The sequence below is a fragment of the Astyanax mexicanus genome, chromosome 3 (assembly GCF_023375975.1).
Source record: "Astyanax mexicanus isolate ESR-SI-001 chromosome 3, AstMex3_surface, whole genome shotgun sequence".
Lineage (NCBI taxonomy): Eukaryota > Metazoa > Chordata > Actinopteri > Characiformes > Acestrorhamphidae > Astyanax > Astyanax mexicanus.
Window position 1 is genome coordinate 14,224,720 of NC_064410.1, and position 26,496 is coordinate 14,251,215.

A 26,496-nucleotide genomic window follows, 5' to 3' on the forward strand; every position below is an offset into this window, starting at 1 on the left:
TCTCTCTCTCTCTGCATTGCAGCCCCCCTCCTGTAAGTGCTAGGCTGCTGCTGCTGAAAATTTAGCAACACAAATGGCGACTCCCAACTCAACCACAACAACACCTTCCTCCTCTTCCTCTTATTCATCCTCATCTTCTACTTCCAGCCGCAGCAGCAGCATTAACTCGGGATCTACAGCACATCATCACCAGTCCCAGTCTCAGCATATAACCACCATGAGCAGCATACAGGGTAAGAATAGCGGAGATAAATTAATTTTGATGACATCTCTGTGTCTCTGCCCTCACCGTGTGTTGGCTGGGTTAGCCGAGCTGTACAGGCAGTCAGTCTCTCGCACAGTTAGCTAAACTACACATATTCATTCATAATAGCACATTCTAATTCACCATAAATTACTGAGATAACGTTAGCTAGGGTAAGATTTTTTGGTTGTTTTGCTTGATCGTCTTTCGTATGTCTGTCAGATAAAAGAGAGACAGCAGGATTTTCATAGTCTTGCCCTTTGATTATTGACTGAGTTAGCGTTAACTACAGCTAGCTAAGCTGAGCTTTTATTTAATTTTTTTCCTTAGTATTAAAGGCTTTATTTTATAGCACTGCGGAATTGTTAATGATAATGAGCGGAAGGTGTGTTAGGTTAAATCAGGGTACACTATGAGCTAACACACAGGGGAAAAATTGAGCTACGGCTAGGCTAAGCTAACAAGCTGTGTCAGTGACTTAGCTAGGCTAGCTAGCTAACTAGCTAACCTACTGAATGAGTAAACCTTCAGTTTACTCCTCAGTGTAGACCAAGACACATAGAATATTTGTGGTAAACGCGTTATTAAATAAATATTTACAAGTCGTTAGCTGAAGAAACTGCTAGTTAGCCAACTAGCTAACCTAGCTAAGCAACTAGCTAAGTCAGTGCTAATGTGGTTAGTCTAATATAATCTGCCCTCCAGAGAATTATTTATTTAACTCATGGAACCTGTTTAGCTAAATATTATTTTCTAAGTCAATAATTAAATCTGGCTACTTAAAACAGTTAATCCATAGGCGGACCTATTTTTGAATAGTGATGCCAAATTCAAAATTGAATCAGATACAAGTTTAAAATCCTGGTGTATCATAAATGCCACAACAGAACATTTTGTTCTAGAAATCATATCAGAACTTGTTATATGAAATGTAAAACATTACATTAAAAAATTAGGTGTTAAACTGGTTGGAACAAATCTGTAAAAGCAAAAAGTACATGTTTAAAATGTATATTTATCTTAAGCAGTAACCCAGCACACTTGAATGAACACACATTCACACAATGTCCTGTAGTGATTATCTCAGGATGTTCACTATGTGTCACATCTTGAATTGAAAGACACATCTTCCAAAGGGTCTGTGGCACATACTAAATCATGTTCTCTTTTGAGTTACCGGTAAATCAGTACTGTCTGATAATCAGAGCTAGTGCTAACTAGTCTTTACTTAGAAACCCACAGCATTTACCTGTGTCTGACATAAATTCAGAACACAGCTAATCTCAAATACACAGTTTGGCCTCAAACACTGAACATATTAAACTGCCCTCTGACTTAACTACACAAATCAATGCAGTTAATCAAGATCACATAAACCGGTGCAAATAGTTAAGATAGTAGGTACATAATGTTTTGACGGAATTATAGAAGTGTTAAAAATGATGTGTTAGGTTCGACAGGCCTGGGTTGTAGGAGAAAATTGTAAGTTGATCACTTAACCGGTCAGCTCGTTCAGATAAAGTGTTTCTTCTTCTCTGCTGAAATCAATGTGTTTCATTTTAACTTACAGAGACCAACACATGCTGGAGGTGTCAGAGTGATACAGGTAGCTACTGTCCACATTTCTAGTAGTTAGGAATGCAATCATTCTGTTCTCTGCCGAATGTAGAACTTCTGTCTTCTGTCCCCCATTTCTCATTTTGTTTAGACTTTGTGAATCTCTGGGTTTCATTTCACAAAGCAGGATGACTTCTAACGAAGCTGGACCCACTCTAGTTCCTCTAACCTCACTTCCCCCCCAGTCATGACATTTGTGACACCGATAGCAACATTTTCAGTTCTTCTGAGCAATTTTGCTGTAATTTCTGTAATGAAATGTTCAGGTGTTTAAGTTTTTTTTAAAGTTACTAATCCACTGACTGATCCAATAACAAGTGAGCAGCACAATTTACAAGTGTGAACAAGACATGTTGTTGTTGTTATTAGAAGGGGTGTCCACAAACTTATGACTGTATAGGCTGTGTTCAAACAGCAGGACAAAGTATCCCAAATGTATAGGTGACAGAGATGTGTTGCTTGTGTGTCAGTATGCGTTTCAAAAAACACACTGATTCAGCAGTGAGTCGAGGGCTGATGACTCTGTTCCAATTATATTAGAAAATTTGTGTCACAGCTCAAAAAACAAAATAAAAAAAGAATTGGGTGTGGCTGAATAATGCACCACTCTTTTTCAGTGAGCTCAAACATATTTTCAGTGAACTAGAGGTGGGCAATATGGTGTTATTTTATCGTATCTTTCGATAAATCATCACATTAATGTATATGTTTTTAGCATATTGCAGACTAATGCAGAATATTATGTATGTTAAATATTGTGTGATAATATTTTTACTATACTGTGTAAATTTGCATTTGGGACACTTTTCCCTGCTGTGTGAACAGACCCATATTTTGCTGAATAGTAACAGTGGTAGGTAAAAGAGTGTGTAATCAACGACACCAGGCCTGTTAAACGCTGTTGTGGTGAGAACTCTGTGCTGATGAGAACCATGAGAACTTGGGTTGGGCAGTATCCAGTGTTTTCATGACTGAAACTCCACTTAAAAACATTCAGATGAGAATGGGACTGGACGGCCAGATATTTTTCTGTGGGATTGGTACTAATGCTCACCTGCTGGGCTAACCTCCAGTACAGAGTATCAGACAGGTCAGTACAACTGTTTCTGACTGACTAACTAACCTGAGTACTTTAGTTAGTAACAGCATAGACAGAGGTGTTAGAGCTAAGTGAGGCTAAAATTACACACATCTAAAACATAGAGCTTCAGACCTGCAGTCGAGTGAATGATTTCAGGAGTGTTGTGAGTAACACTTTTCAGATGTCTTTGTCCAGGTTTTGTGGCTTTCCCTTTGATTTAAACAAAGCACATTGCTAAACGTATAACTACCTGGCCTTTGTCTTTTTCCCCCCTGTTTTTAAAGACCCAACATCAAATTTGTGAGTGCATGTAAGTGAAAGAGCTATTTTGGCCTGTATTAGCGAGACACCGAGCAAAAATTTGGCATGCCAGACATGACATGTTTATGAAATACTGTCAATTTTTTTTTTTTGGCAAAACATTTAAAATGTTTAAATGCAGCGTTATTAACATCTTACCGCCCAACCCTAGTGAGAACTGTCTCTGAATCGGTTGTTTTTCAATTTCTTCACCCTGACTGTTTACATATGGCCTTCTTCTGTTAAACCACTGAAGTATATTCTCTCCCATAATGCTTTTCTCCCCTCACCTTTCACCCTTAATGCACCCCCATGACCCTGATTCATGCTGGACCACGGTGAGAACCTATACAATTACCCCCTTTACACACATGTATACACACCGTCCCACTGTCCTACTCCACCATCAGTTCCTCCACCTTTATTTTGTTTGTGGGATCTTTTTCTAGTGCGGTCCAGTGGACTGCAGTGTAGTGGAATGTGTGGTAATGTACGGCTGTATCTCAAATGACTCCTGCATCCATATATAGTGTACTACATAACTGGGTTTTACATTCCAGTAGGAATCTAAAAGGTTAAACAGGGATTCATTCAACCTGGGGTTGAGTATACAATGCTTGATATAATAGGCATTGGTAGGACACTGTTTAGTGAACAAGCTGTTTTATCATAAGTTCACTACATAAGGACTATGGAGGCATTTAAGACATAGCCCACATTTATTTTACCTCCCTGCATGCATTTACTATCTGGTGTGTGTGAGAAGAGTGTGTGTGAGAAGAGTGTGTGTGAGAAGAGTGTGTGTGAGAAGAGTGTGTGTGAGAAGAGTGTGTGTGAGAAGACTGTGTGTGTGTGTGAAGACTGTGTGTGTGTGTGAAGACTGTGTGTGTGTGTGAGAAGACTGTGTGTGTGTGTGAGAAGACTGTGTGTGTGTGAGAAGACTGTGTGTGTGTGAGAAGACTGTGTGTGTGTGAGAAGAGTGTGTGCGTGACGAGTGTGCGTGACGTGAGCAGATGAGTTACCTTAGTATGAACCCAACAGGTCCAGATCTAGAAGGAACCAGTGTCTACAAATCTGCCTAAGTAACTCAGTACCACATTATGGATCACGTTATTTAGAGGAGGATAACCACGTTAGTTGAAAACTATCTTTGAAATTAAAAGAGTCTGTTGTAAAGGCTTGCTCTATGAAGAACCTCAACAACAAACCATTTGGGGTCTCATTGGTATGATGTAGATGGTTATATGTAGCATCATGTAGAATCATGAGTTTTCTTTTTAACCATGTTGGTAGACCTGCAACCTTAGGAAACGGTTCTTTTTAGGGTGAAGGGAACACTCTAGGAAAACCCATGACAACTTGGGAGGGAAAAACCTTTTGGATGCTCCAATGGTTTACATTGCTGGGAAACCTTTTGAAAGAGACTGGTCTATATAGCATCAAAAATGGTCAAATATCCCTTCTATTTGGAGTGTAGGACCAGGTGTAACTGGCAGATGACAGAGCAACAAGTGACCAGTCATTTCCCGTTGGAAGACACGATTTGTTGCCACAATATGGCGGCATGACAAAGCGAGTTAAATTTTTATTTAAAACAAGAAAAGAAGAAACAGGGGTTCTGAGACACTCGTCCATCTTTAAAACCACACTGCTTGGGATATAAATGAAGTGCGATAGGAACAAGAGGTTATGCATATAACCACTGTTCTCTAAAGTATAGGAACGAAGTACAACACATAATGTATGGGATATCAAGTCTGCCTGAAGACACTTTTAATCACGCCTAAAAGGCTGTTGATGCACAGTGACGAGGGCAGGAGGGCCCGCCCCCTAAAATTAGCCACACATCACCAGCATCACTCCTTAGGTCAAGATGCTGCTCTTCACTAATCTGACAGTGAAGCGGGGCAACCTGTTTTGTACCTCTTTCCTCTCCTTCAGGGAACAGTGGTTATATGCATAACCTTACGTTTCCTGTCAGTCGATTTACTCTGTACAACACATAATGTATGGGACCTATATACACCCCCCGCGAAGCAGACACCGAACCAAGAGAGCACACTAGTGCGCCCCAGAGCCCGAAGAAAGATTAGCATGAGCTACTGTAGGAGCTACTGTAATTTATATCCCATTAACCAGTGTGTGCTGCTGTTCTTCTCATCACCAGGATTTCAGATTAACCTGTCTGGACCTCCCCAAAGTAAGCCCTTCCCTTCTGCCTCTGCTGAACTCTGTCTGATCGTGGCTGTACCAGTGTCCGATGCTCCTGCATCTCCACTAATCAGTGCCGCTGGGCTGTGATAGGCTTGTGCCGGTTAAAGGGTTTGTGTTGGTGGTGTTTAGTGACGTCAGGGTTCTCGTGATGTGGAGATGATGTGGAAGTCCCACTGTTACGAAACTGCACAGTGACTGTATGATAGACTTCATTTGGTTGATTGGTCGGCTCAGCAGAAAGTTCATCAGTGAAATACATTTTTAATCCAAGTGCTTGATTGCATTGAACTACTTGCACACAGCATGGCTATACTCTCTAGTGGCTCATGGCTATACTCTCAAGTTTTGCCAGTAGAATAGGACTCTGAAGCAGATAAACATGAACCTGTTGGCCCCATAACCAATGCCAGGTTCTATAGAGGGCTGTGAGCCTCCAGAATTGAGATGTAGATTAGTGAAGCTGTGTTCACCATCCAGTACTTTTGTGTTGAGTTGGAAGTTCGGGAAGAGGTGGGCTGTAAATCATCCAACATGCAACCAAATCCTCACAGGAATGCTCCATAGTAGTAGAAAGTCATCTCTGGACAGTAGACGTTTAATCTTATAAAAGCTGGATAAACTATTGCAATTGTGAATGAGCAAGTGTCCCAAAACCTTTGTCCTTAGGTTATTGGTTGTAAAGCATCTTTAGGAATGCTATTATTACAAATTGGCTGTTTTGTTGGAAAATGCCACAGAGAACACTGTTCCACTTCTCTACAGCCCAGTGCTGGCTGGTGGCTTTATACCTGTACAACAAATATGTAGATATGTAAGGGCAGATTTTCAAACAGGGATAAAACATAGTCTTGAACTACACATCATTTTGAATGGAGATTTCTCATTAAAAGAAAAATTTAATCTAGGACTAGGCTTATTTCCTGTCAGAGAAACTGCCCCATGGTGTAACCAAGAATGCTAAAACAGCAGAATCTGGTAAACCTTCTGCTTTATCTTTCAGTCAATGTAAATGATCATACCTTTATTTCACAAAAAATAATAAGTGAAAGTACGTAATAATAAAATCGCTCTTCAGCACACTGCAGCTTTAGTCTGTGCATGGATTAAAGAAGTTTCATCACCTCCCGCTGCAGAAAGTGTTAGGAAATCGGCACAAGCCCAGACCTGAGAGCTTCCATTGGCCTTGGGCCCAATGCACCGTTTTCTCTTTAAATCGGTTCCTTAATTATTCTGCTTCTTTTTACACTCATCATAGACCATGTTCTAGTAAGCAGAACAGAAACTGAAGTGATGAAAAGCTGGTAATGGAAGCTCTGGTTGGTTCTGTTGGGTGTGGTTTCAGATGGCTTGCTACTAACTATTGGGTTGAGCACTGCTTTGGGGTTGTCACTGTCTTGTTCTTTCCATTTTTTTTCTTTTTGGCGTGGTGTGGCGTCTTGATTTTGAGCACAGCGAGGATGTCTTTCGCATGAACAGCACTGGAACAATCAGAAGCCTGATGGGACGGGGAAATTCACACCGAGACTGCTGGACTGAATTTTTCTTCACCGGAATCTGAACCCTTACATTCTTGTGGTGTTTCTTAAGTGTGGAAAGATCTTATCTTTGAAGATGGAACCTTTCTGAACTATATGTGGGTTTGGTATATTTTGTGCCATTGCCACAGGCACCATTGGATTACTCTTAAATGGAGATTATTTGTATTTCTTGTAAAAAAAAAAAAAAATCAAACCATTTCCAGTGCTTAAGAATAAAGCAGATGTTCTTACTTTGTTAAGGTTTACAACTTTATAAATTAGATGGTTCTGTCATGATATCCACTTTGGTTCCTTTAGTGGTGCTTTATGACTTTATGTATGGCAGTTATTCTGTGTTGAACCACAACCACTACAATAACTCTGAAAGGTCTTACTGGTTCCCTACCCATGATGGAAAACCTTTAGTAAATAATTATTCCAAGATGGGGGTTCCATTATTCCATTATTTCAGAGTTCACCAGTCAAAAATTATGTTATGACATATAGCCCTGTTTCTACAGAATTAAAGGCAGTAAAGGCATTCTTTATCCTTCTTTCACCCTGTTCTACAATGGTCAGGACCCCCACATGATAGGGCTGGGCTGATATCAGTGCCTTCTTTACTCAGATTTACTAAAGCTTCTGTTTAGAAAATGCTGTTTGGGTAAAGCTCATATAAGAGCGCTGAACTTCATAACAGAATAAATCCAGTCTGGACACAATCAACAAAATTATATAATTTACTCTGATTCTGCTGCTTGGTTTTGGTGTTTGTTATTTAGGTGAATGTTTTTTGAGGACACTGGATATACACAGGTCTTTCATGGTTGGGATGTTGCTGTGGCTGCGGGTGTAGGCCTACAGTGCGCGTGGGTGTGTGTGTATGCGTGTGGGTGTGCTTGTGTGTAGATAGTAGGGTTAAATATTTCAAAAATCCTCCAACTATGTTAGTGAACATTAAATACCTACACATTTACATTGACTTATTTTAAATTTCTTAAGTGTCTACCTGGCCAAATAATTAAGCTAGAAAATGGCATGGTGCTAAATGCATTTTTAAATGATCACCAGACACTTCTTGTTCCGCTGTCTCTAACAAACCAATTAGCTGCTGTTTTTAGAAATGTGACATAGCTAAGAGGAAAGTTGTATAGATAGGAATTGTGGCTGTGATGCTGATTATAGCTCTAAGCTAATGCTCTGGCTACAAGTTCAAATGTTTTGGCTGAGCTAATAACATATTAGCCCTAAACAAATTCTGCATTATATTTAGCTTGGATGTCAGAGTTGGGAATAATGTCGTAACTGAATTGACTGCAATCCAGTTAAACATTCGGATATCAGATATCATTATTAGCGATGTAGCAGGTTAGCATTGCTAGTAATACTAGTTAACAACAATGAATTATACTTTATTTTGCACATCCAAACCTAATGAAAACATGTCCACAGATAGATAGTAGTAGTTGTAGTTTGGACACTACACATCAAGTCAAAAGGCTTTTATTGTCATTACATCTGAGGACTGTAGTGAAATTAAGTTTCTCCGGAACCATGATGCAACATAGAACAACAAGCAATAGACAACATAAAGTGCAACTGATCTAATTCATTAGTAGATAGTGCTAATAAACTGTATAAAACTACTGCTTTTACTACACTGTTGATGATATTGGATCTGAACTTGGTGCTGGTGTGCTCTTCTGACTTTCTGATTAGGAAAAATGGAACGTAGCATAATTTGTTAGCCATAAGGTCATATATACTAGCTGCATACAGTGCAACAGTTCATTTAGTACATTATTGTTCTGTAACACACTAAATAAATGTGGTTACACCACAAACCTCAGTGTTTATTTACAGTTAGCTATGTTTGAGTGTGTGTGCGTGCGTGTGTGTCTGCATGTGTGTGTGTGTGGCATCTTTAAGAAATCTGGTGTGTGTGTTTCTTTCACTGGTTGGGTGTGCATGGCTTTCTTCAGCATCTGCAGATGCACTATTATGTTACTCGTTTCTCATTTACTGCATTCTCCATACACTTCCCCAAATATGTATGTATGTATGTATGTGTTTTTTCTTTTTTGCGTGCCTGCATGCGTATTTAATCTAAATCTATGTGCTGCCTCTCTCCATCAGGTAAACGTAAAGCACTGAAGTTAAATTTTGCCAATCCTCCAATCAAACCGGCCACGAGGTTCACCCTCAACACAGCAGGACCGCCCTTTCAGAACCCACACATGTGAGTACAAATACAGAACCAGAGCTGTAAGTGAAAACTACAACAAACTGCATAAAATCGATTTATGAACAAAGAATTACTTAAATCTGCATTATCTGATAACAATTTTTTTTTTAAATAAAAAAGTCTGAAACTAAAACTAAACTATCCGAAACAAAACAAAATTACACATTTGGCCGAATACAGTATTTCTAATGTTTTTTATTAATTTGGTTTTGAATAAATTAAATAGCCCAAATATATTTTAGTTTTGCTTTTCAAACAAAAAGCAGTTAAAGAAATCCAATTAACAATATTTATTGAGCATGTATACTGAAGATGTGACTTAAATTACATTAGTTTACAGAATACATTTACAGGTGCTGGTCAACGAATTAGAATAATTTGAAATAGTGCAATCATGAAATTCTTTGAATGCATTTTTTGTGCAGAAAGCAAATCAGGTGTTCACCGCACCTGTCCTACTCGTTAGACTAATCACAGAACTCGTTACCTGGAAAAAATTTGCTCAGCTGAGCTTTCCAAAAGGCCCATTTGGGCCATTTAACTGTGACACTGTTGTTTTATTGAATTAGAATAATGGAGAAACCGTTTCATTGAATTAGAATAAATGCTCGAATTTTTTTTTCTGTGAAGAGTGTTCACTGTGCAGTATAAAGTCAGGGTTGAGTAGAATTTCTAAGTTGTAAAATCAATCATGGGTAAGCAGCGCGACCTCTCAACCGGAATAGTGGCTCAAATTCAAGCCCTTCGCCAACAAGGCTTGACCCAAACTAAAATTGCTGAGCAGCTCGGCATCAGCCACTCTTCCGTCTGCAAAGCTCTCAAGAAAAACTGCAGCAAGCGCACCAACTGTTCCGGCGTCCGAAAAACTTCTGCTCGCGACAACAAGCAGCTGAGAAAGATCGCAGTCAGCAACCGGTTCAAGTCCACTTCCGAGCTCACCGACTTGTGGAACAAGCAGACCGGCGCTGACGTCTCCAGATCAACCACTTACCGTCGTCTGCGCGAACTCGGCTTCAAATCTCGCGTTCCAGCAGTAAAACCGATGCTGAACAAGAAACAAATGGAGAAACGGCTGAAGTGGGCCAAAGAACACGGCGAGTGGACTGCTGAAGACTGGCAGAAAGTGGTCTTCAGTGACGAATCACGCTTCTGCATCTCCTTCGGTGACCAAGGTCCTCGTGTCTGGCGTCGTGGTGGCGAAACCTACAACCACGAGTGCGTGAAAAGATCCGTCAAGTTTCCCCAGAGCGTTATGGTCTGGGGATGCATGTCCGCTCGAGGTGTAGGGAAACTCTGCTTCCTCAAGAAGACTGTCAATGCTGCCGTATATCAAGATGTTCTGGAAACGTTCCTGATTCCGACTGTTGAGGAACAGTTCGGCGAAGATATATCATATTTATATCATATATCATATTTCAACAGGATCTTGCACCGGCTCATGCGGCAAAGTCGACCAAAGATTGGTTCACTAAAAAACAGCTTGAAGTTTTGGCATGGCCGGCCAACTCGCCTGACCTCAATGTCATTGAAAACCTTTGGGCCATCGTCAAGTGGAAAATTCGCGACAGAAAGCCTACTACGCTGGACCAACTGAAGCAGAACATCGCCACTGCCTGGGAAGCTGTGAGTGCGGAAACTTGCGACAAGCTGGTCAAATCGATGCCGCGGAGACTTCAGGCAGTCATACAAGCCAAGGGGGCAGCCACAAAATACTGAGAAAGTGATGATTGCAATTATAATAAAAATTATTCTAATTCAATGAAACGGTTTCTCCATTATTCTAATTCAATAAAACAACAGTGTCACAGTTAAATGGCCTAAATGGGCCTTTTGGAAAGCTCAGCTGAGCAAATTTTTTTCCAGGTAACGAGTTCTGTGATTAGTCTAACGAGTAGGACAGGTGCGGTGAACACCTGATTTGCTTTCTGCACAAAAAATGCATTCAAAGAATTTCATGATTGCACTATTTCAAATTATTCTAATTCGTTGACCAGCACCTGTAGTATAGAGATTTCATTAGATTGACGAACAGATTTTGGCATCTTATCAAATGAAATGAGACATATTGAACAACATTCATATATATATATATATATATATATATATATATATATATATATATATATATATATATATATATGTATATGTGTGTGTGTGTTTGTGTGTTTGCACGTACACAGAGAGCGGCTGCGTACACACAGTATCGAGTCTTCAGGGAAGTTGAAGATCTCTCCGGAGCAGCACTGTGACTTTACAGCGGAAGACCTAAAGGACCTGGGGGAGATCGGACGGGGTGCCTACGGCTCCGTAAACAAAATGGCTCACAAGCCCAGCGGACAGATCATGGCTGTAAAGGTAATAATTATAGTATCGTCTCTGTTACGCAAAAACCCTTTATATAAACATATAAAACACAAAATAATTAGATTTTTTTCAAGGTATTTTTATGGAAAACATTTTTATGGATCTATTAATCATTAAATTCTGATACAGCATAAATAGCAACTGCCAGATTCACATTAAAGAAAGAAAAAAAACGTTTTTTTGCAGGACATTGACTATATGTTTGTTGACATCTGAGTAAATCACATTGTTAAATCATGGCCGGTGTGTTGTCAGTATTTTGTGTTAAATGTACCAGATTTCTATAAAACGTTTTTGACATCAGTTGTAAAATGTGCTTATAAATAAATTGGATTTGATTTAAAATGTGTGTGTGTATGTGTGTAACAGAGAATTAGGTCTACAGTGGATGAGAAGGAGCAGAAGCAGTTGCTGATGGACCTGGATGTGGTGATGAGGAGCAGTGACTGTCCGTATATCGTTGAGTTCTATGGAGCGCTTTTCAGAGAGGTGTGCATTTATAAAGTATTAAATCCACTGTGAATTAGTAAAGTTTTGACTATTTACCTTCTTAAAAATTAGACTTTGTGATGTCAAACCAGTGGTTAAATATATGTGTATCACTGGTGATTGCTCTAAGACTGCAAGGGAAGCTCAGCTTCCCCTAAAATGTTAAAAAATAAGTGATTAAATATATACTGTTGTGTGTACATGTCACTGATTAAATATGCGCTACACCGCACTGAACTTAGTTCAGAATCAGCTTCTTATCACTGGTAACGCCGCGGCTTTCCTCTCACTCATTCCTGCAGCTTCACAGCGCTGCTTTAAACAGTGCACAGAGCTCAATAGCGGAGCAAAGCGCTCGGCGAAACGAGACGAGTCATTGGATAAATGCTGGGCTTTGTCCCGCCCATTGGACGCTCAGCGTCTCTGGGGGTCTATGGGGCAGTGGGCTGGCCTCGGCCGGCCCGGACTCTCAGCTTCTGCATGGTGATTGGATGATCTGTCTGAGGCGGAGTCCCTTTTTGATTGACAACAAAATGAGCGAATCAGCGATCTTTTAGTGTAAAAATCCATTTGATAGTCTTCCTTACGAAAAAAAAACTTAGAGTTAAACAGCAGGGCAGATCAACTGCTCAGATTAATTTGGTGTAAAAGGTGGGGAAAAGTAACAGGTATTTTCAGCTGTTCTGGTATGATAAAGTGAGCTGGCTGACTGGAAGTGCTGTAACAAATAAAATGTACTGATGGCCATGCCTCTTGATGAAACTATCTCAGGACATAAATGAACAGGGGCCAGTAGTAAGTATTGTGTTATTATTAAAAAAAAAATATATAATTTTAATTAATAAAGGGATTATTTAAGGAAATTAAAACTGTCCAAAAAGGAAATACATTTACCTGCATTTTTTCCTTTACCAACTTTAAAGATTTTGTGTAATGCTTTTTTTACTGATCATTTTATGTTTATTCATGTCATAGCGTCTTTTTTATGTAATTGTTCACTGTAAAGAATAGGTACCTTTTTGTTGTGTAGTGAAAACTTGAAAATAATGCCTTTTGTTTACAAAAAAAAATAAACATCTCAGGGAGAGTAGAATTTACGTATAAATAAAACTAAATATGTTAAGATGTAGGCCAAAATTGAGCTTCCCCTCCTTGAAAGACCAGCATCCGCCACTGATGTGTATATATCTTTGTGTTTTGCTGTTGGTGTGACAGCACAAGGTCACATTTTGGAAAAGTGAAAAATGTATTAATTACTGGCCTTGTCCAATATTTTTCCTACGATCCTCAAGACAGATGGTTGAGCGTGGCGATACCGTGCATCAATTTTATATACAAATCTAATCTAAACTTTATACTTGTTGAATATGTAAGACTGTGAAAGCAGGCAAGCTCCACACACCAGGTGGACAATTGGCAAAAGCTATGATCTGTATATGTGTGGACTACACATTTAGCTCACAGTATATAAATAAGCCTGTGTGTGGTACATGTGTTCCCGTGAAAATGCTTGTAGGTGGTTGCTGGAGGCCTGGTTTAAGTAACGCACACTCATCAATTCCGTTGCATTTAAAAGTGATTTAGTTTTTATCCACAGTCGCAGTAATGAATGGAAAGTTAACTGATTTATTCTGTGATGCTATACAACTGCATTTCACGAAATTGGTGATTAAGAGCGTGGTCAAAAAGTGTTTCACCAAGCTTTCATTTTCAGCCACCTCCAACAAACTACCCCACGTCATATACCCTTTGCCGTTGAAGAGACCACAGGTGCACCACCACAAACAAACATAATTAAACATTACAAAAACATTCAATTCAATATTACAAGAAAAAACATTCAAATTCAAAACAAACAATTTCTTAGACAACCATATGTAACATCTTTATTTTTAATAATTTATCTTTTCACCAAATGCTGATTTGAATCTTAAGTTTTTCATCCAGATTTAAATGATTTTAGTATTAGTAGGCCTGTATGTCATGCAAGAGAAGGCAGAGTCTGCAGGGCCAGTAATCTTAAACAGTTGTCAGTAAAAAACTTGTGTCTGACAGAGTGAAGTCTTAGTTAGTTAACTAGATAACAGGATAACGTTATCTAACAAGCTAACTGCTAACAGCACAGACCGGTAACGTTAGCTCATAGGCTAACGGCTATCTCCATAGCACACAGATCGTGTTTCAGCTTGATTATAATGTCTGTGTATGTCTCTCTTTCTCTCTCAGGGAGACTGTTGGATATGTATGGAACTCATGTCTACCTCGTTAGACAAATTCTACAAATATGTGTATTCTACGTTGGAGGATGTGATTCCGGAAGAGATTCTAGGGAAAATTACATTAGTGGTGAGTCATGCTCTTTATTTTCCCCTGTTTTGATTTCTGTGTCTGTGGGTCAGTAGTTGTGTAATGGTGTGTGTTTGTGTGTGTGTGGATGGTGGGTTTGTGTGTGGAGAATAGTGTAATATTATCTTATTAATTATACATAATTATAGGTATATACACTGCTCCAAAAAATAAAGGGAACACTCAAATAACACAATATAACTCCAAGTAAATCAAACTTCTGTGAAATTAAACTGTCCACTTAGGAAGCAACACTGATTGACAATCAATTTCACCTGCTGTTGTGCAAATGGAATAGACAACAGGTGGAAATTATTGGCAATTAGCAAGACACACTCAATAAAGGAGTGGTTCTGCAGGTGGGGACCACAGACCACTTCTCAGAACCTATGCTGTCTGGCTGATGTTTTGGTCAGTTTTGAATGTTGGTGGTGCTTTCACACTCGTGGTAGCATGAGACGGACTCTACAACCCACACAAGTGGCTCAGGTAGTGCAGCTGATCCAGGATGGCACATCAATGCGAGCTGTGGCAAGAAGGTTTGCTGTGTCTGTCAGCGTAGTGTCCAGAGGCTGGAGGCGCTACCAGGGGACAGGCCAGTACACCAGGAGACGTGGAGGAGGCCATAGGAGGGCAACAACCCAGCAGCAGGACCGCTACCTCCGCCTTTGTGCAAGAAGGAACAGGAGGAGCACTGCCAGAGCCCTGCAAAATGACCTCCAGCAGGCCACAAATGTGCATGTGTCTGCACAAACGGTTAGAAACCGACTCCATGAGGATGGTATGAGGGCCCGACGTCCACAGATGGGGGTTGTGCTCACAGCCCAACACCATGCAGGACGCTTGGCATTTGCCAGAGAACACCAGGATTGGCAAATTCGCCACTGGCGCCTTGTGCTCTTCACAGATGAAAGCAGGTTCACACTGAGCACATGACAGACGTGACAGAGTCTGGAGACGCCGTGGAGAGCGGTCTGCTGCCTGCAACATCCTTCAGCATGACCGGTTTGGCAGTGGGTCAGTAATGGTGTGGGGTGGCATTTCTTTGGAGGGCCGCACAGCCCTCCATGTGCTCACCAGAGGTAGCCTGACTGCCATTAGGTACCGAGATGAGATCCTCAGACCCCCTGTGAGACCATATGCTGGTGCGGTTGGCCCTGGATTCCTCCTAATGCAGGACAATGCTAGACCTCATGTGGCTGGAGTGTGTCAGCAGTTCCTGCAAGATGAAGGCATTGAAGCTATGGACTGGCCCGCCCGTTCCCCAGACCTGAATCCGATTGAGCACATCTGGGACATCATGTCTCGCTCCATCCACCAACGTCACGTTGCACCACAGACTGTCCAGGAGTTGGCGGATGCTTTAGTCCAGGTCTGGGAGGAGATCCCTCAGGAGACCATCCGCCACCTCATCAGGAGCATGCCCAGGCGTTGTAGGGAGGTCATACAGGCACGTGGAGGCCACACACAATACTGAGCCTCATTTTGACTTGTTTTAAGGACATTACATTAAAGTTGGATCAGCCTGTAGTGTGTTTTTTCACTTTAATTTTGTGTGTGGCTCCAAATCCAGGCCTCCATTGGTTAATAAATTTGATTTCCATTGATGATTTTTGTGTGATTTTGTTGTCAGCACATTCAACTTTGTACAGAACAAAGTATTCAATGAGAATATTTCATTCATTCAGATCTAGGATGTGTTATTTGAGTGTTCCCTTTATTTTTTTGAGCAGTGTATTTATTACATATTTAAATATAAATAAATATATTAATGTTATCTTTTTTTTTTACAGACTGTGAAAGCACTTAACCACTTAAAAGAAAACTTGAAAATAATTCACAGAGGTAAGATCTAGCCTATTTCCCCTCTTTCAGCTGACCAACACAAGACTGTAGTTTCATTCATCAGATAAATCACATTGATTAATGTCTCTCTCTCTCTCTCCTCCTTTCACTCAGACATTAAGCCCTCTAACATCCTATTGGACAGGAATGGTAACATAAAGCTATGTGATTTTGGTATCAGTGGGCAGCTTGTTGACTCCATTGCAAAGACCAGAGATGCTGGCTGCAGACCCTACATGGCAGTAAGTACTCACCCACTCACTCAATTTATTCATTTATGGACTTATTTAAATATCTATCCATATATGAGTCAGTACTATCATTGATCATTTATCCACCAATCCTTCTATTCATCTGTCATCTATTTATCTATTATTCACCTATTTATCTATATAAATCTTGAAAATATAAAAATAACAGTTGTTTTGTCTAGCTTAAAATATGTTAATAGTTCTGGTACCTTAAGGAGCACCTTTCTCTCAGATAAAGTTAATAATATATCTTTGTTAAAAAAAAATGGTCATTCTCAGGGGCTGAGTCTTATTTTTCATGTTTAACTGTTATAGTAGGATAGAGTTCAGTTTGTAAAGCCTCTAATTTTATATATTAATTAAATATATTATTTTGTACATGACTGTTCCTGTATTTTTTTTTTGTTATTTATTTTATGTTGCACATTGCTGTTTTAATAGTGCACACCGCTGCTACCAAAAAAGACACTAGATGCCAGTTTAAATTGGACCTAATGTGGTGTATTACAGATCACTTGTATCACTTTGCATTACTTATATCAAGCCCACCTTTTGAAATAAGATATTATAAATATGAACCAAACCAATAACTGACCATAGACTAATTTAAAACTGGCATAGGCCTCTCTGTTGTAAAATAAAAAAAAGAAAAAAGAAAATCGAGAATCGAATCGAATCGTGACCCTAAAATTGAAAAGAAAAAAAAAATAATAATAATCGAGGATTTAGAGAATCGTGACACCCCTATTATTTAGGGATGAAATTAATATTTGACATCTGAAAGTATTTGGACAAAAATGCCAAAAATCACTTCAGCCAAATAAGTGAAAATGAGTAATATATTAAAGTAACATGGCTGAGATTCATAGTGCGGTTTCATATTGCGGCAGCAGTCCTGCACTCCCCACTATGCTGTGTATTGGAGTACAGTGAGTGAGGGTAAGAGCTGGCACCGAGCCAACAGACGCCATGTTTGAGTTTTTACAGTGTCCTCATATATATAAAGCAATAAATTGCTAAGCGTCACTTGTCACGCTTGCCATTAATTTACTATTCATCCATTCATCCATCCACCTGTTTATACATCCATAAATCACTACTTATACATACAGGTGCTGGTCAACGAATTAGAATAATTTGAAATAGTGCAATCATGAAATTCTTTGAATGCATTTTTTGTGCAGAAAGCAAATCAGGTGTTCACCGCACCTGTCCTACTCGTTAGACTAATCAAGCAGCTGAGAAAGATCGCAGTCAGCAACCGGTTCAAGTCCACTTCCGAGCTCACCGACTTGTGGAACAAGCAGACCGGCGCTGACGTCTCCAGATCAACCACTTACCGTCGTCTGCGTGAACTTGGCTTCAAATCTCGCGTTCCAGCAGTAAAACCGATGCTGAACAAGAAACAAATGGAGAAACGGCTGAAGTGGGCCAAAGAACACGGCGAGTGGACTGCTGAAGACTGGCAGAAAGTGGTCTTCAGTGACGAATCACGCTTCTGCATCTCCTTCGGTGACCAAGGTCCTCGTGTCTGGCGTCGTGGTGGCGAAACCTACAACCACGAGTGCGTGAAAAGATCCGTCAAGTTTCCCCAGAGCGTTATGGTCTGGGGATGCATGTCCGCTCGAGGTGTAGGGAAACTCTGCTTCCTCAAGAAGACTGTCAATGCTGCCGTATATCAAGATGTTCTGGAAACGTTCCTGATTCCGACTGTTGAGGAACAGTTCGGCGAAGAAGACTTCGTATTTCAACAGGATCTTGCACCGGCTCATGCGGCAAAGTCGACCAAAGATTGGTTCACTAAAAAACAGCTTGAAGTTTTGGCATGGCCGGCCAACTCGCCTGACCTCAATGTCATTGAAAACCTTTGGGCCATCGTCAAGCGGAAAATTCGCCACAGAAAGCCTGCTACGCTGGACCAACTGAAGCAGAACATCGCCACTGCCTGGGAAGCTGTGAGTGCGGAAACTTGCGACAAGCTGGTCAAATCGATGCCGCGGAGACTTCAGGCAGTCATACAAGCCAAGGGGGCAGCCACAAAATACTGAGAAAGTGATGATTGTAATTATAATAATTTTTTTTCTAATTCAATGAAACGGTTTCTCCATTATTCTAATTCAATAAAACAACAGTGTCACAGTTAAATGGCCTAAATGGGCCTTTTGGAAAGCTCAGCTGAGCAAATTTTTTTCCAGGTAACGAGTTCTGTGATTAGTCTAACGAGTAGGACAGGTGCGGTGAACACCTGATTTGCTTTCTGCACAAAAAATGCATTCAAAGAATTTCATGATTGCACTATTTCAAATTATTCTAATTCGTTGACCCGCACCTGTACTCGTTTATACAAAGATATTCAGTGTGTGTGTTGGAGAGAGGGGCAGTGTACAAATGCAGTGAGGTCATACTTATTAACAGCAGGTGATGAGGGGATCACTCTATACTGGATTAAACTACCTACTGTGTGTGTGTGTGTGTGTGTGTGTGTGTGTGTGTGTGTTAAGCGTTACAGCAGTAGCGCTGCAGTGCTCTCAGGCTTACGTCACACACTAATTTTAGCACACTGACATCATCCTGCGTGTCTCCCTCTGCATTCTCATCCCCGTCACTCTGCGTGCGTGTGTGTGTGTGTGTTTGTGTGTGTGTGTGAGGATGAGTGAGGATGAGATCATGTGTGAAGTATTTACAGATGTGATTGTGTAACACTGGCTGGTGGGTTGCAGGTTTATCATCCATGTATGTCTGTCTGTCCTGCAGACTCACTCTGTCTCTCTGCTGGGCTGACTGTCCCCAACACCTATAATAGTTATAATAATAATAATAATTAATAGATCATTTATTGGTACTAATAAAAGTCAATAAAAGCAATCTATCGTGGAGGTGTGCTGTTGCCGCTGTAAGGGTGGATGTGTGCTGATGCTCCTGTGAGGGTGGAGGTGTGCTGGTGCTGCTGTGAAGGTTATCTGTGCTGTTGCTGCTCTCAGGGTGGAGGTTCGCTGGTGTTGCTGTGAGGGTTGAGGTGTGCTGGTGCTGCTGTTGCTGATGTGAGGGTGTAGGTGTGCTGGTGCTGCTGTGAGGGTGGAGGTGTGCTTGTGCCGCTGAAAGGGTGGAGGTGTGCTGGTGCCGCTGTGAGGTTGGAGGTGTGCTGGTGCTGCTGTGAGGGTGGAGGTGTGCTTGTGCCGCTGTAAGGGTGGAGGTGTGCTTGTGCCGCTGAAAGGGTGGAGGTGTGCTGGTGCCGCTGTGAGGTTGGAGGTGTGCTGGTGCTGCTGTGAGGGTGGAGGTGTGCTTGTGCCGCTGTAAGGGTGGAGGTGTGCTGGTGCTGCTGTGAAGGTTATGTGTGCTGTTGCTGCTGTGAGGGTGGAGGTTCGCTGGTGCTGCTGTGAGGGTGGAGGTTCGCTGGTGCTGCTGTGAGGGTGGAGGTGTGCTTGTGCCGCTGTAAGGGTGGAGGTGTGCTTGTGCCGCTGTAAGGGTGGGGGGGTGGATGTGTGCTGGTGCTGCTGTAAGGGTGGGGGGTAGATATGTGTGCTGTTGCTGCTCTCAGGGTGAGGTTCGCTGGTGCTGCTGTGAAGGTGGATTTGTGCTGGTGCTGCTGTGAGGGTGTAGGTGTGCTGGTGCTGCTGTGAGGGTGGATGTGTGCTGGTGCTGCTGTGAGGGTGGATGTGTGCTGGTGCTGCTGTGAGGGTGTAGGTGTGCTGGTGCTGCTGTGAGGGTGGATGTGTGCTGGTGCTGCTGTGAGGGTGGAGGTGTGCTGGTGCTGCTGTGAGGGTGGAGGTGTGCTGGTGCTGCTGTGAGGGTGGAGGTGTGCTGGTGCTGCTGTGAGGGTGGATGTGTGCTGGTGCTGCTGTGAGGGTGGATGTGTGCTGGTGCTGCTGTGAGGGTGGATGTGTGCTGGTGCCGCTGTGAGGGTGGAGGTGTGCTGGTGCCGCTGTGAGGGTGGAGGTGTGCTGGTGCCGCTGTGAGGGTGTAGGTGTGCTGGTGCCGCTGTGAGGGTGGATGTGTGCTGGTGCCGCTGTGAGGGTGGATGTGTGCTGGTGCCGCTGTGAGGGTGGAGGTGTGCTGGTGCCGCTGTGAGGGTGGAGGTGTGCTGGTGCCGCTGTGAGGGTGGAGGTGTGCTGGTGCCGCTGTGAGGGTGGAGGTGTGCTGGTGCCGCTGTGAGGGTGGATGTGTGCTGGTGCCGCTGTGAGGGTGGATGTGTGCTGGTGCCGCTGTGAGGGTGGATGTGTGCTGGTGCCGCTGTGAGGGTGGATGTGTGCTGGTGCCGCTGTGAGGGTGGAGGTGTGCTGGTGCCGCTGTGAGGGTGGAGGTGTGCTGGTGCCGCTGTGAGGGTGGATGTGTGCTGGTGCCGCTGTGAGGGTGGATGTGTGCTGGTGCCGCTGTGAGGGTGGAGGTGTGCTGGTTACGCTGTGAGGGCGGAGGTGTGCTGGTTACGCTGTGAGGGCGGAGGTGTGCTGGTGCCGCTGTGAGGGTGGATGTGAGACGCTGCTGTATTTGGGTCAGTGAGAGGGTTTGGATGAATCAGTGGGTGAGCTCATACTTCAGAGCAGGTGGACACAATTTACACTCCTCAGTTTCACTGCGCTGAGCTAATGTCTCTCTCTCTCTCTCTCTCTCTCTCTCTCTCTCTCTCTCTCTCTCTCTCTCTCTCTCTCTCTCTCTCTCTCTCTCTCTCTGTATCTCTTTCTCTCTCTCTCTCTTTTTTCTCAGCCGGAGAGAATAGACCCCAGTGCCTCCAGGCAGGGGTATGACGTGCGCTCAGACGTCTGGAGTTTGGGAATAACGCTGGTATGTAGAGGATCAGTAGCCACAGGCTGTGTTACAGGGGCTTTATGTTGGGCTTTATATTGACATGAACTTGGTAATATAATATGCATCACAACACAGGTTTACAAATCAGTATATTGCAATGTGTATAAATATTGTGTGTGTTTGTGTGTTTATATATATATATATATATATATATATATATATATATATATATATATATATATATATATATATATATATATATGTTATACAATACTATACAGATAGACAGATAGTAATTATTTGCATGTTATGTAGTTAAAACTGTAGTTATAACACACCATCTGCATAGAAGTAAATACAAAGATTTTTGTTTTCTAAAACCTAAATGATCAATATTATATTTTTGAGAATTGATAGTGTATTGCAAAATTAAATGTTCATTCTTTGAAATAGTGTAATGGTATTCTCTGTTTGTCTGTGTGTGTCTGTGTGTGTGTGTGTGTGTGTGTGTGTGTGTGTGTGTGTGTGTGTGTGTGTGTGTGTGTGTGTGTGTTTCAGTATGAATTGGCCACTGGACGGTTTCCCTATCCGAAGTGGAACAGCGTATTTGACCAGCTGACACAGGTGGTGAAAGGAGACCCTCCTCAGCTCAGCAACTCTGAGGAGAGACAGTTTTCCCCTAAATTCATCAACTTTGTCAACCTGTGGTACCAATCTCTCTCTTTGTCTTCACACACACACACACACTTTGCTGTGTCTGATACACTCATACCAGCACAACACACTAATACCTCCTATACACCACCACCATGCTAATCAATATAATTATTGACCCATATTAATAATAATAGCTGCTATGTAATAATATCCCCAATATTTTTAATTATTGTAAAGGATCTTATACCCTGAAATATCGTGCCAACCCCTAATTATCACATCAGCATACTAAGTTTATATCTACAGATTATATCTGTCCAGTATAATTTATTTTACTTTAATCCTGGATATTTGGAAATATATGGAGAGCAATATTAGTGTCATGACATTCTGGATCATTGGCTTCTGTTACAAATCTGATCAAATTCTTGTATTTTTTTTATATCTCAGTTAGGGGTGTGCCGTATCATATTGTATGCAATAATAACATTTTCATTTCACTTTTCATTTTGTTGCAGTGGTGTATTCTTGAAACAACAGCTGCACTGTGGTGGTCTATCCTATAGGTTCTGAGCATTAAAGAACAGGGTGAAAGGAGGATAATAAAGAATGTGATAGAAATAGATACAGGACTACGGTCTGTAATTCTAGAACTACAAAGTGCTCTGATACGCTTAAACTTGTTCGGTGTACATTTGTACATTTTATAGACACCACATCTGCATTGATGTTCACAATGATCAAACTACTCTGTGTAAATGTGGTGTTGTGGCGCCCCCTGTAGGCTCTTATGTGTTACTGACAGTAGTGAAACACTTCAGTGTGTGTTAAATGAGTCAGTCATTCACGCTGAGTTTGTTTCCTTTCAGCCTTACAAAAGACGAGTCTAAAAGGCCAAAGTACAGAGAGCTTCTGGTGAGTAAATGAGATGGTTTATTGTAATATGTTGAAAAAACCTGAAGATGTAAGTACTGTGTAATGTTTAGTTTTGATCCTTGATCCTCTATCCTTTCTCTCCTCATCAGAAACATCCCTTCATCCTGATGTACGAGGAGCGCTCTGTAGATGTTGCCAGCTACGTGTGCAGGATCCTCGATCAGATGCCTGCATCCCCCAGCTCCCCCATGTACGTGGACTAAAGGAGCGAAGACCCACGCACACACGCAAAAACACACACATGTACACATACACACACTCTCCACCGTCTCTCTAGGAGGAAAAAAGAAATGCAGGCTGTTGTGTAAAGACTTTGCTTCATCAAAAAAGGAAAAAATGCAGTGTTAAAAATGATGCAGAGACACCAGGTGCAAGAAAATTGGTGTTTTCAGTCATGTCTGTAAAAAATATCATCTGAACACACACACACACACACACTCTTTCTCTCTCTCTCTCTCTCTTTCTCTCTCTCTCTCTCTCTCTCTCTCTCTCTTTCTCCCTTTTTCTCTCTCTCATCACGCACCCACCCTCCCACTGATGCTTAAGTGTAATAGTAACTGAATGCAGCCGCTGCTCTCTCGGCTCATCTCCAGGATGCCGCCATAGTCCTTAAAAAAAATGATGAGAGTGTAAAAAAAAAAAAAAAAAAAAAGTAAATAAGACTTACCGTAAATGAAACGTATTTCTACATCTGAGATCACATGTGCAGTGTGTATGATTTGAAGGAATGTGAATGAACGTACTGGAACTGTGCCCTGTGCCGCCTCTTTCCTTGTCTTTGTATTTAAGAATTAAAGCAGTGGGTCTTAATCCCGGTCCCGGCCTGACTCTGCAGATTTAATGGTTTAAGGAGAACTTAGAACTTCAGGTTTAGACCTGATCTAGAACCAGCCCAGTGCATACAGAGATGTATATGTTTCCCTGAATGTTCCTGGAAAGCAACAGAAAACCTGTTCACTAAAATAAAATATTGCGAATCGCCAGGTCAGTGTATAGTCATTTTACTAAGAGTGATTTTAGAGCATTTCTGTTGGTCCAAGTGTGGTTTTAAGTTATTAAATATAGGAAAATATTTGTCACTGTTCCTCATTTGTAACCTAAAGGTGTGACCCACAGCAGGTTAATGTGGCCCAAATCTCTTATGTCATATGTGATACAGTTGTGTAATTTGTGTGAACAACACATTAGTGTGCTGAAATTTGAAATGTGTTTGAGTTGCGCCATTGTGGCTTTGTCTGAACAGCCAAATCAGAATTCATGCAACTTTAAAATCAAGGAGAAGAAAAACAAAACGTGTGGGCATAAGAAAAATGTTAGTAGACAGGACTGGCTGTCCCTGGTTGAATGTGTTCTTTTTACAGTGAGGCTGGAGTGAATTTGCAGTAATATGCCCAGCTGTAGCCTGAATTCAATTCAAAACTTCTGAGATTCTAACATGAATGAAACCGAAACTTCATGCATGTTGGTTACAAAATGCAGACTTTGTCAGATATGGGTCACATCAAAAAGATTCTGTAAACAGCCAGAAATATACGTTGGATTTAGTGAGAAAATTTGGGATTTGTCCCACTTTCACCTGCTGTGTGAACATATCTTAGAGAATAGGTTGAAAACCTCTTTGTGTTTAGCCTGCAGATAAACTGTAACTACCCTGTGATTCTCTAATTTCAGCATCCTTAGTGTCCGTAGACGCATTGGTACATAAATGTAATTTAAAGCCAATTTCCAACCGCAGTTGAATGGAACTGATTTAGCAAAAATCTGATTTCATGTGATTTCTGGCTGTCTAGGCTGTTCAGATCAAGATATACCCCAAATTGGCTTGGAGCTGGCAATCTAAACACATCCTAATTGTCAGAGAGAAAAATGTGAAATAATGTGTTCTATTTGGTGGATAAAGTGATGCAGTTGTGTAATGAAATTGTGGATGAGTATTTAATAATCATTTTCATACTTTTATTTACAGTTTTTTTTTAAATGCTGTAGAAGAGGTGGCCATACATTTACGGCATAGCCACAGTAGTCTGAACACTATAGAACCATTTTTAAATGTTTGTCTGTTGTTATCAGATGCTGCTTTGGCCTGATAATTGCTGCTCTTCAGTAAAATGGATCAGATTTTCTACTGTTTCTGAAAAGTCAGAAGTCAGGCGACTGAAGGCCTGGGTTCAGTTTTGAAAGCAGATGATCAGATCTGTGAGATTCAAAAAGCAGAGGAAGTGTAGAGTAGGGAACATTACAGGGTTAAACTGGGTTCCTGGTGGAAATAAATTAGCTAATGGTGCTATATCTAGGAGTGTAATAGTCTGGGCTGGATGTGTCAGAGCTTGGGATTTGGGATGGAGACCGCTGGCTGTGGATGGAAAAAGGCGGGGTTTTTCACCTGGTCTCTACCCAGAAATGACTGTGTCCTCACTGTACAATAAACCATGTTCTGATATATAAATAAATAAACTCAGAAACAAGACACAAGGGTGTGTGTGTGTGCTTGTTTGTTATGCTACTGCAAGCATAACTGCTATATTACTGCAAATAAAGTGACACTGGCATGGTGGTGGTGACAGCAGTGCTGCTGGAGTTTTTAAACACTGTGTTCACTCACTGTCCTCCACTCTATTAGACACTCCTACCCATAGGTGTGGTAGTGGGGGGAAAAGTGGACCTGACTACCCAGGGCCCGAGTAGAGAGAGGGGCCCATTAAAATCCAGATGATTTTTTTCACTCACATTCCTTGTGTACTGGCATGGATAGAGGCCCACTGACATTGACAGTGTACAGGGCCCAGAATGTGCTGCTATGCCCCTGCTCCTACCTATATATGCTCCACCTTTTAGATAAAGTCTAGAGACAAAAGCTCTGAATCTGTTGCTGCTGTTTGTGTAGGTCATCCTTTAGATCTTTATCAGTGCTCACAGGACACTGTTGGTGGACTATTCTTAGCAGTGACACTGAGTTGTTTAAAAACTCCAGTAGCACTGGTGCGGTGTCTAATCCACTCCATTCAACCAGTTCAACACACACTAACACCTCATACACCACCATGCCGGTACAGTCACTGCAGTCTTGAGAATGCTATATTGTGGTTTTGTAGAAAAAAAGGAAAAACATTGCTTTAACTTTTTAATTTTAAATATTGACATTGAGAAAATCTGCAACCATTTGCAAATGTTCTTTTTTTGTTCTTGTTGAAGATTTTTAAAAAGATTGTGGAACCTGTGCTAACTTTTTTTCTTTTTTACTAAAATAGAACATTGGTATAATGTTATGAAACTATTCCCCAAAAATAAATTAAATCAAATTTATTTATATAGCGCTTTTTAAAACTGATGTCACAAAGCAACTTTACAAAAATGTGGCATCAGAACCGAGAACCAGACAAAACATTGAATATACAACAGAACCCCAATGAGCTCCCTCAGAACTAGTGGAGAAAGAAACACTGGGAGGAACAAAGGCTCACATGTTTGTATTAACACATGTACTATCAAAGCTAATATGTAAAAGGCCCCATCCTCATCTTAACCAGCAACTTATAAATAAATGGTAAAAAAGTTTTATTCATCCACATTTGTTCAATGTATTCAGGTGTATATGTTGGAAGCAGTTCCTGTTTAGAGTTCATTTAAATGTTTATGTAATCGGTAGT

The 26,496-nt window shown here is 41.3% G+C and overlaps 1 protein-coding gene and 1 long non-coding RNA gene across 9 annotated transcripts; both read left to right on the top strand.

Annotated features, from left to right (window-relative positions):
• On the top strand, positions 1-25,321 carry map2k4a (mitogen-activated protein kinase kinase 4a). Of its 7 annotated transcripts, XM_022667248.2 has the most exons (13): positions 1-233; positions 1,815-1,850; positions 5,410-5,442; positions 9,110-9,212; positions 11,399-11,573; positions 11,952-12,071; positions 14,298-14,417; positions 16,211-16,262; positions 16,377-16,504; positions 21,215-21,292; positions 21,815-21,963; positions 22,783-22,828; positions 22,939-25,321. In XM_022667248.2, exons 1-13 carry the CDS (start codon positions 74-76, stop codon positions 23,050-23,052), a joined length of 1,314 nt encoding a protein of 437 aa, XP_022522969.1. In that variant the 5' UTR covers positions 1-73; the 3' UTR covers positions 23,053-25,321. The 7 variants fall into 7 exon arrangements, with proteins under 7 accessions (XP_022522969.1, XP_022522971.1, XP_022522970.1 ...); XM_022667250.2 differs by lacking the exon at positions 1,815-1,850; XM_022667249.2 differs by lacking the exon at positions 5,410-5,442 and having other exon boundaries at positions 2-233.
• Positions 18,681-21,195, top strand: LOC125799364 (uncharacterized). 2 transcript variants are annotated; one of them, XR_007438272.1, is made up of 4 exons: positions 18,681-19,529; positions 19,567-20,421; positions 20,478-20,813; positions 20,954-21,195. It is a non-coding gene; the product is annotated as an uncharacterized LOC125799364 (long non-coding RNA). The 2 variants fall into 2 exon arrangements; XR_007438271.1 differs by lacking the exon at positions 20,954-21,195 and having other exon boundaries at positions 20,478-20,900.
• Positions 25,322-26,496: the final 1,175 nt, after the last annotated feature.

Coding starts and splice junctions, on each gene's coding strand:
- map2k4a (XM_022667248.2), top strand. CDS start 74: ATGGCGACTCCCAACTCAACCACAACAACACCTTCCTCCTCTTCCTCT. Junction 1,851..5,409: donor GAGGTGTCAGAGTGATACAG/GTAGCTACTGTC, acceptor TCTCATCACCAG/GATTTCAGATTAACCTGTCT. Junction 12,072..14,297: donor ATGGAGCGCTTTTCAGAGAG/GTGTGCATTTAT, acceptor TTTCTCTCTCAG/GGAGACTGTTGGATATGTAT.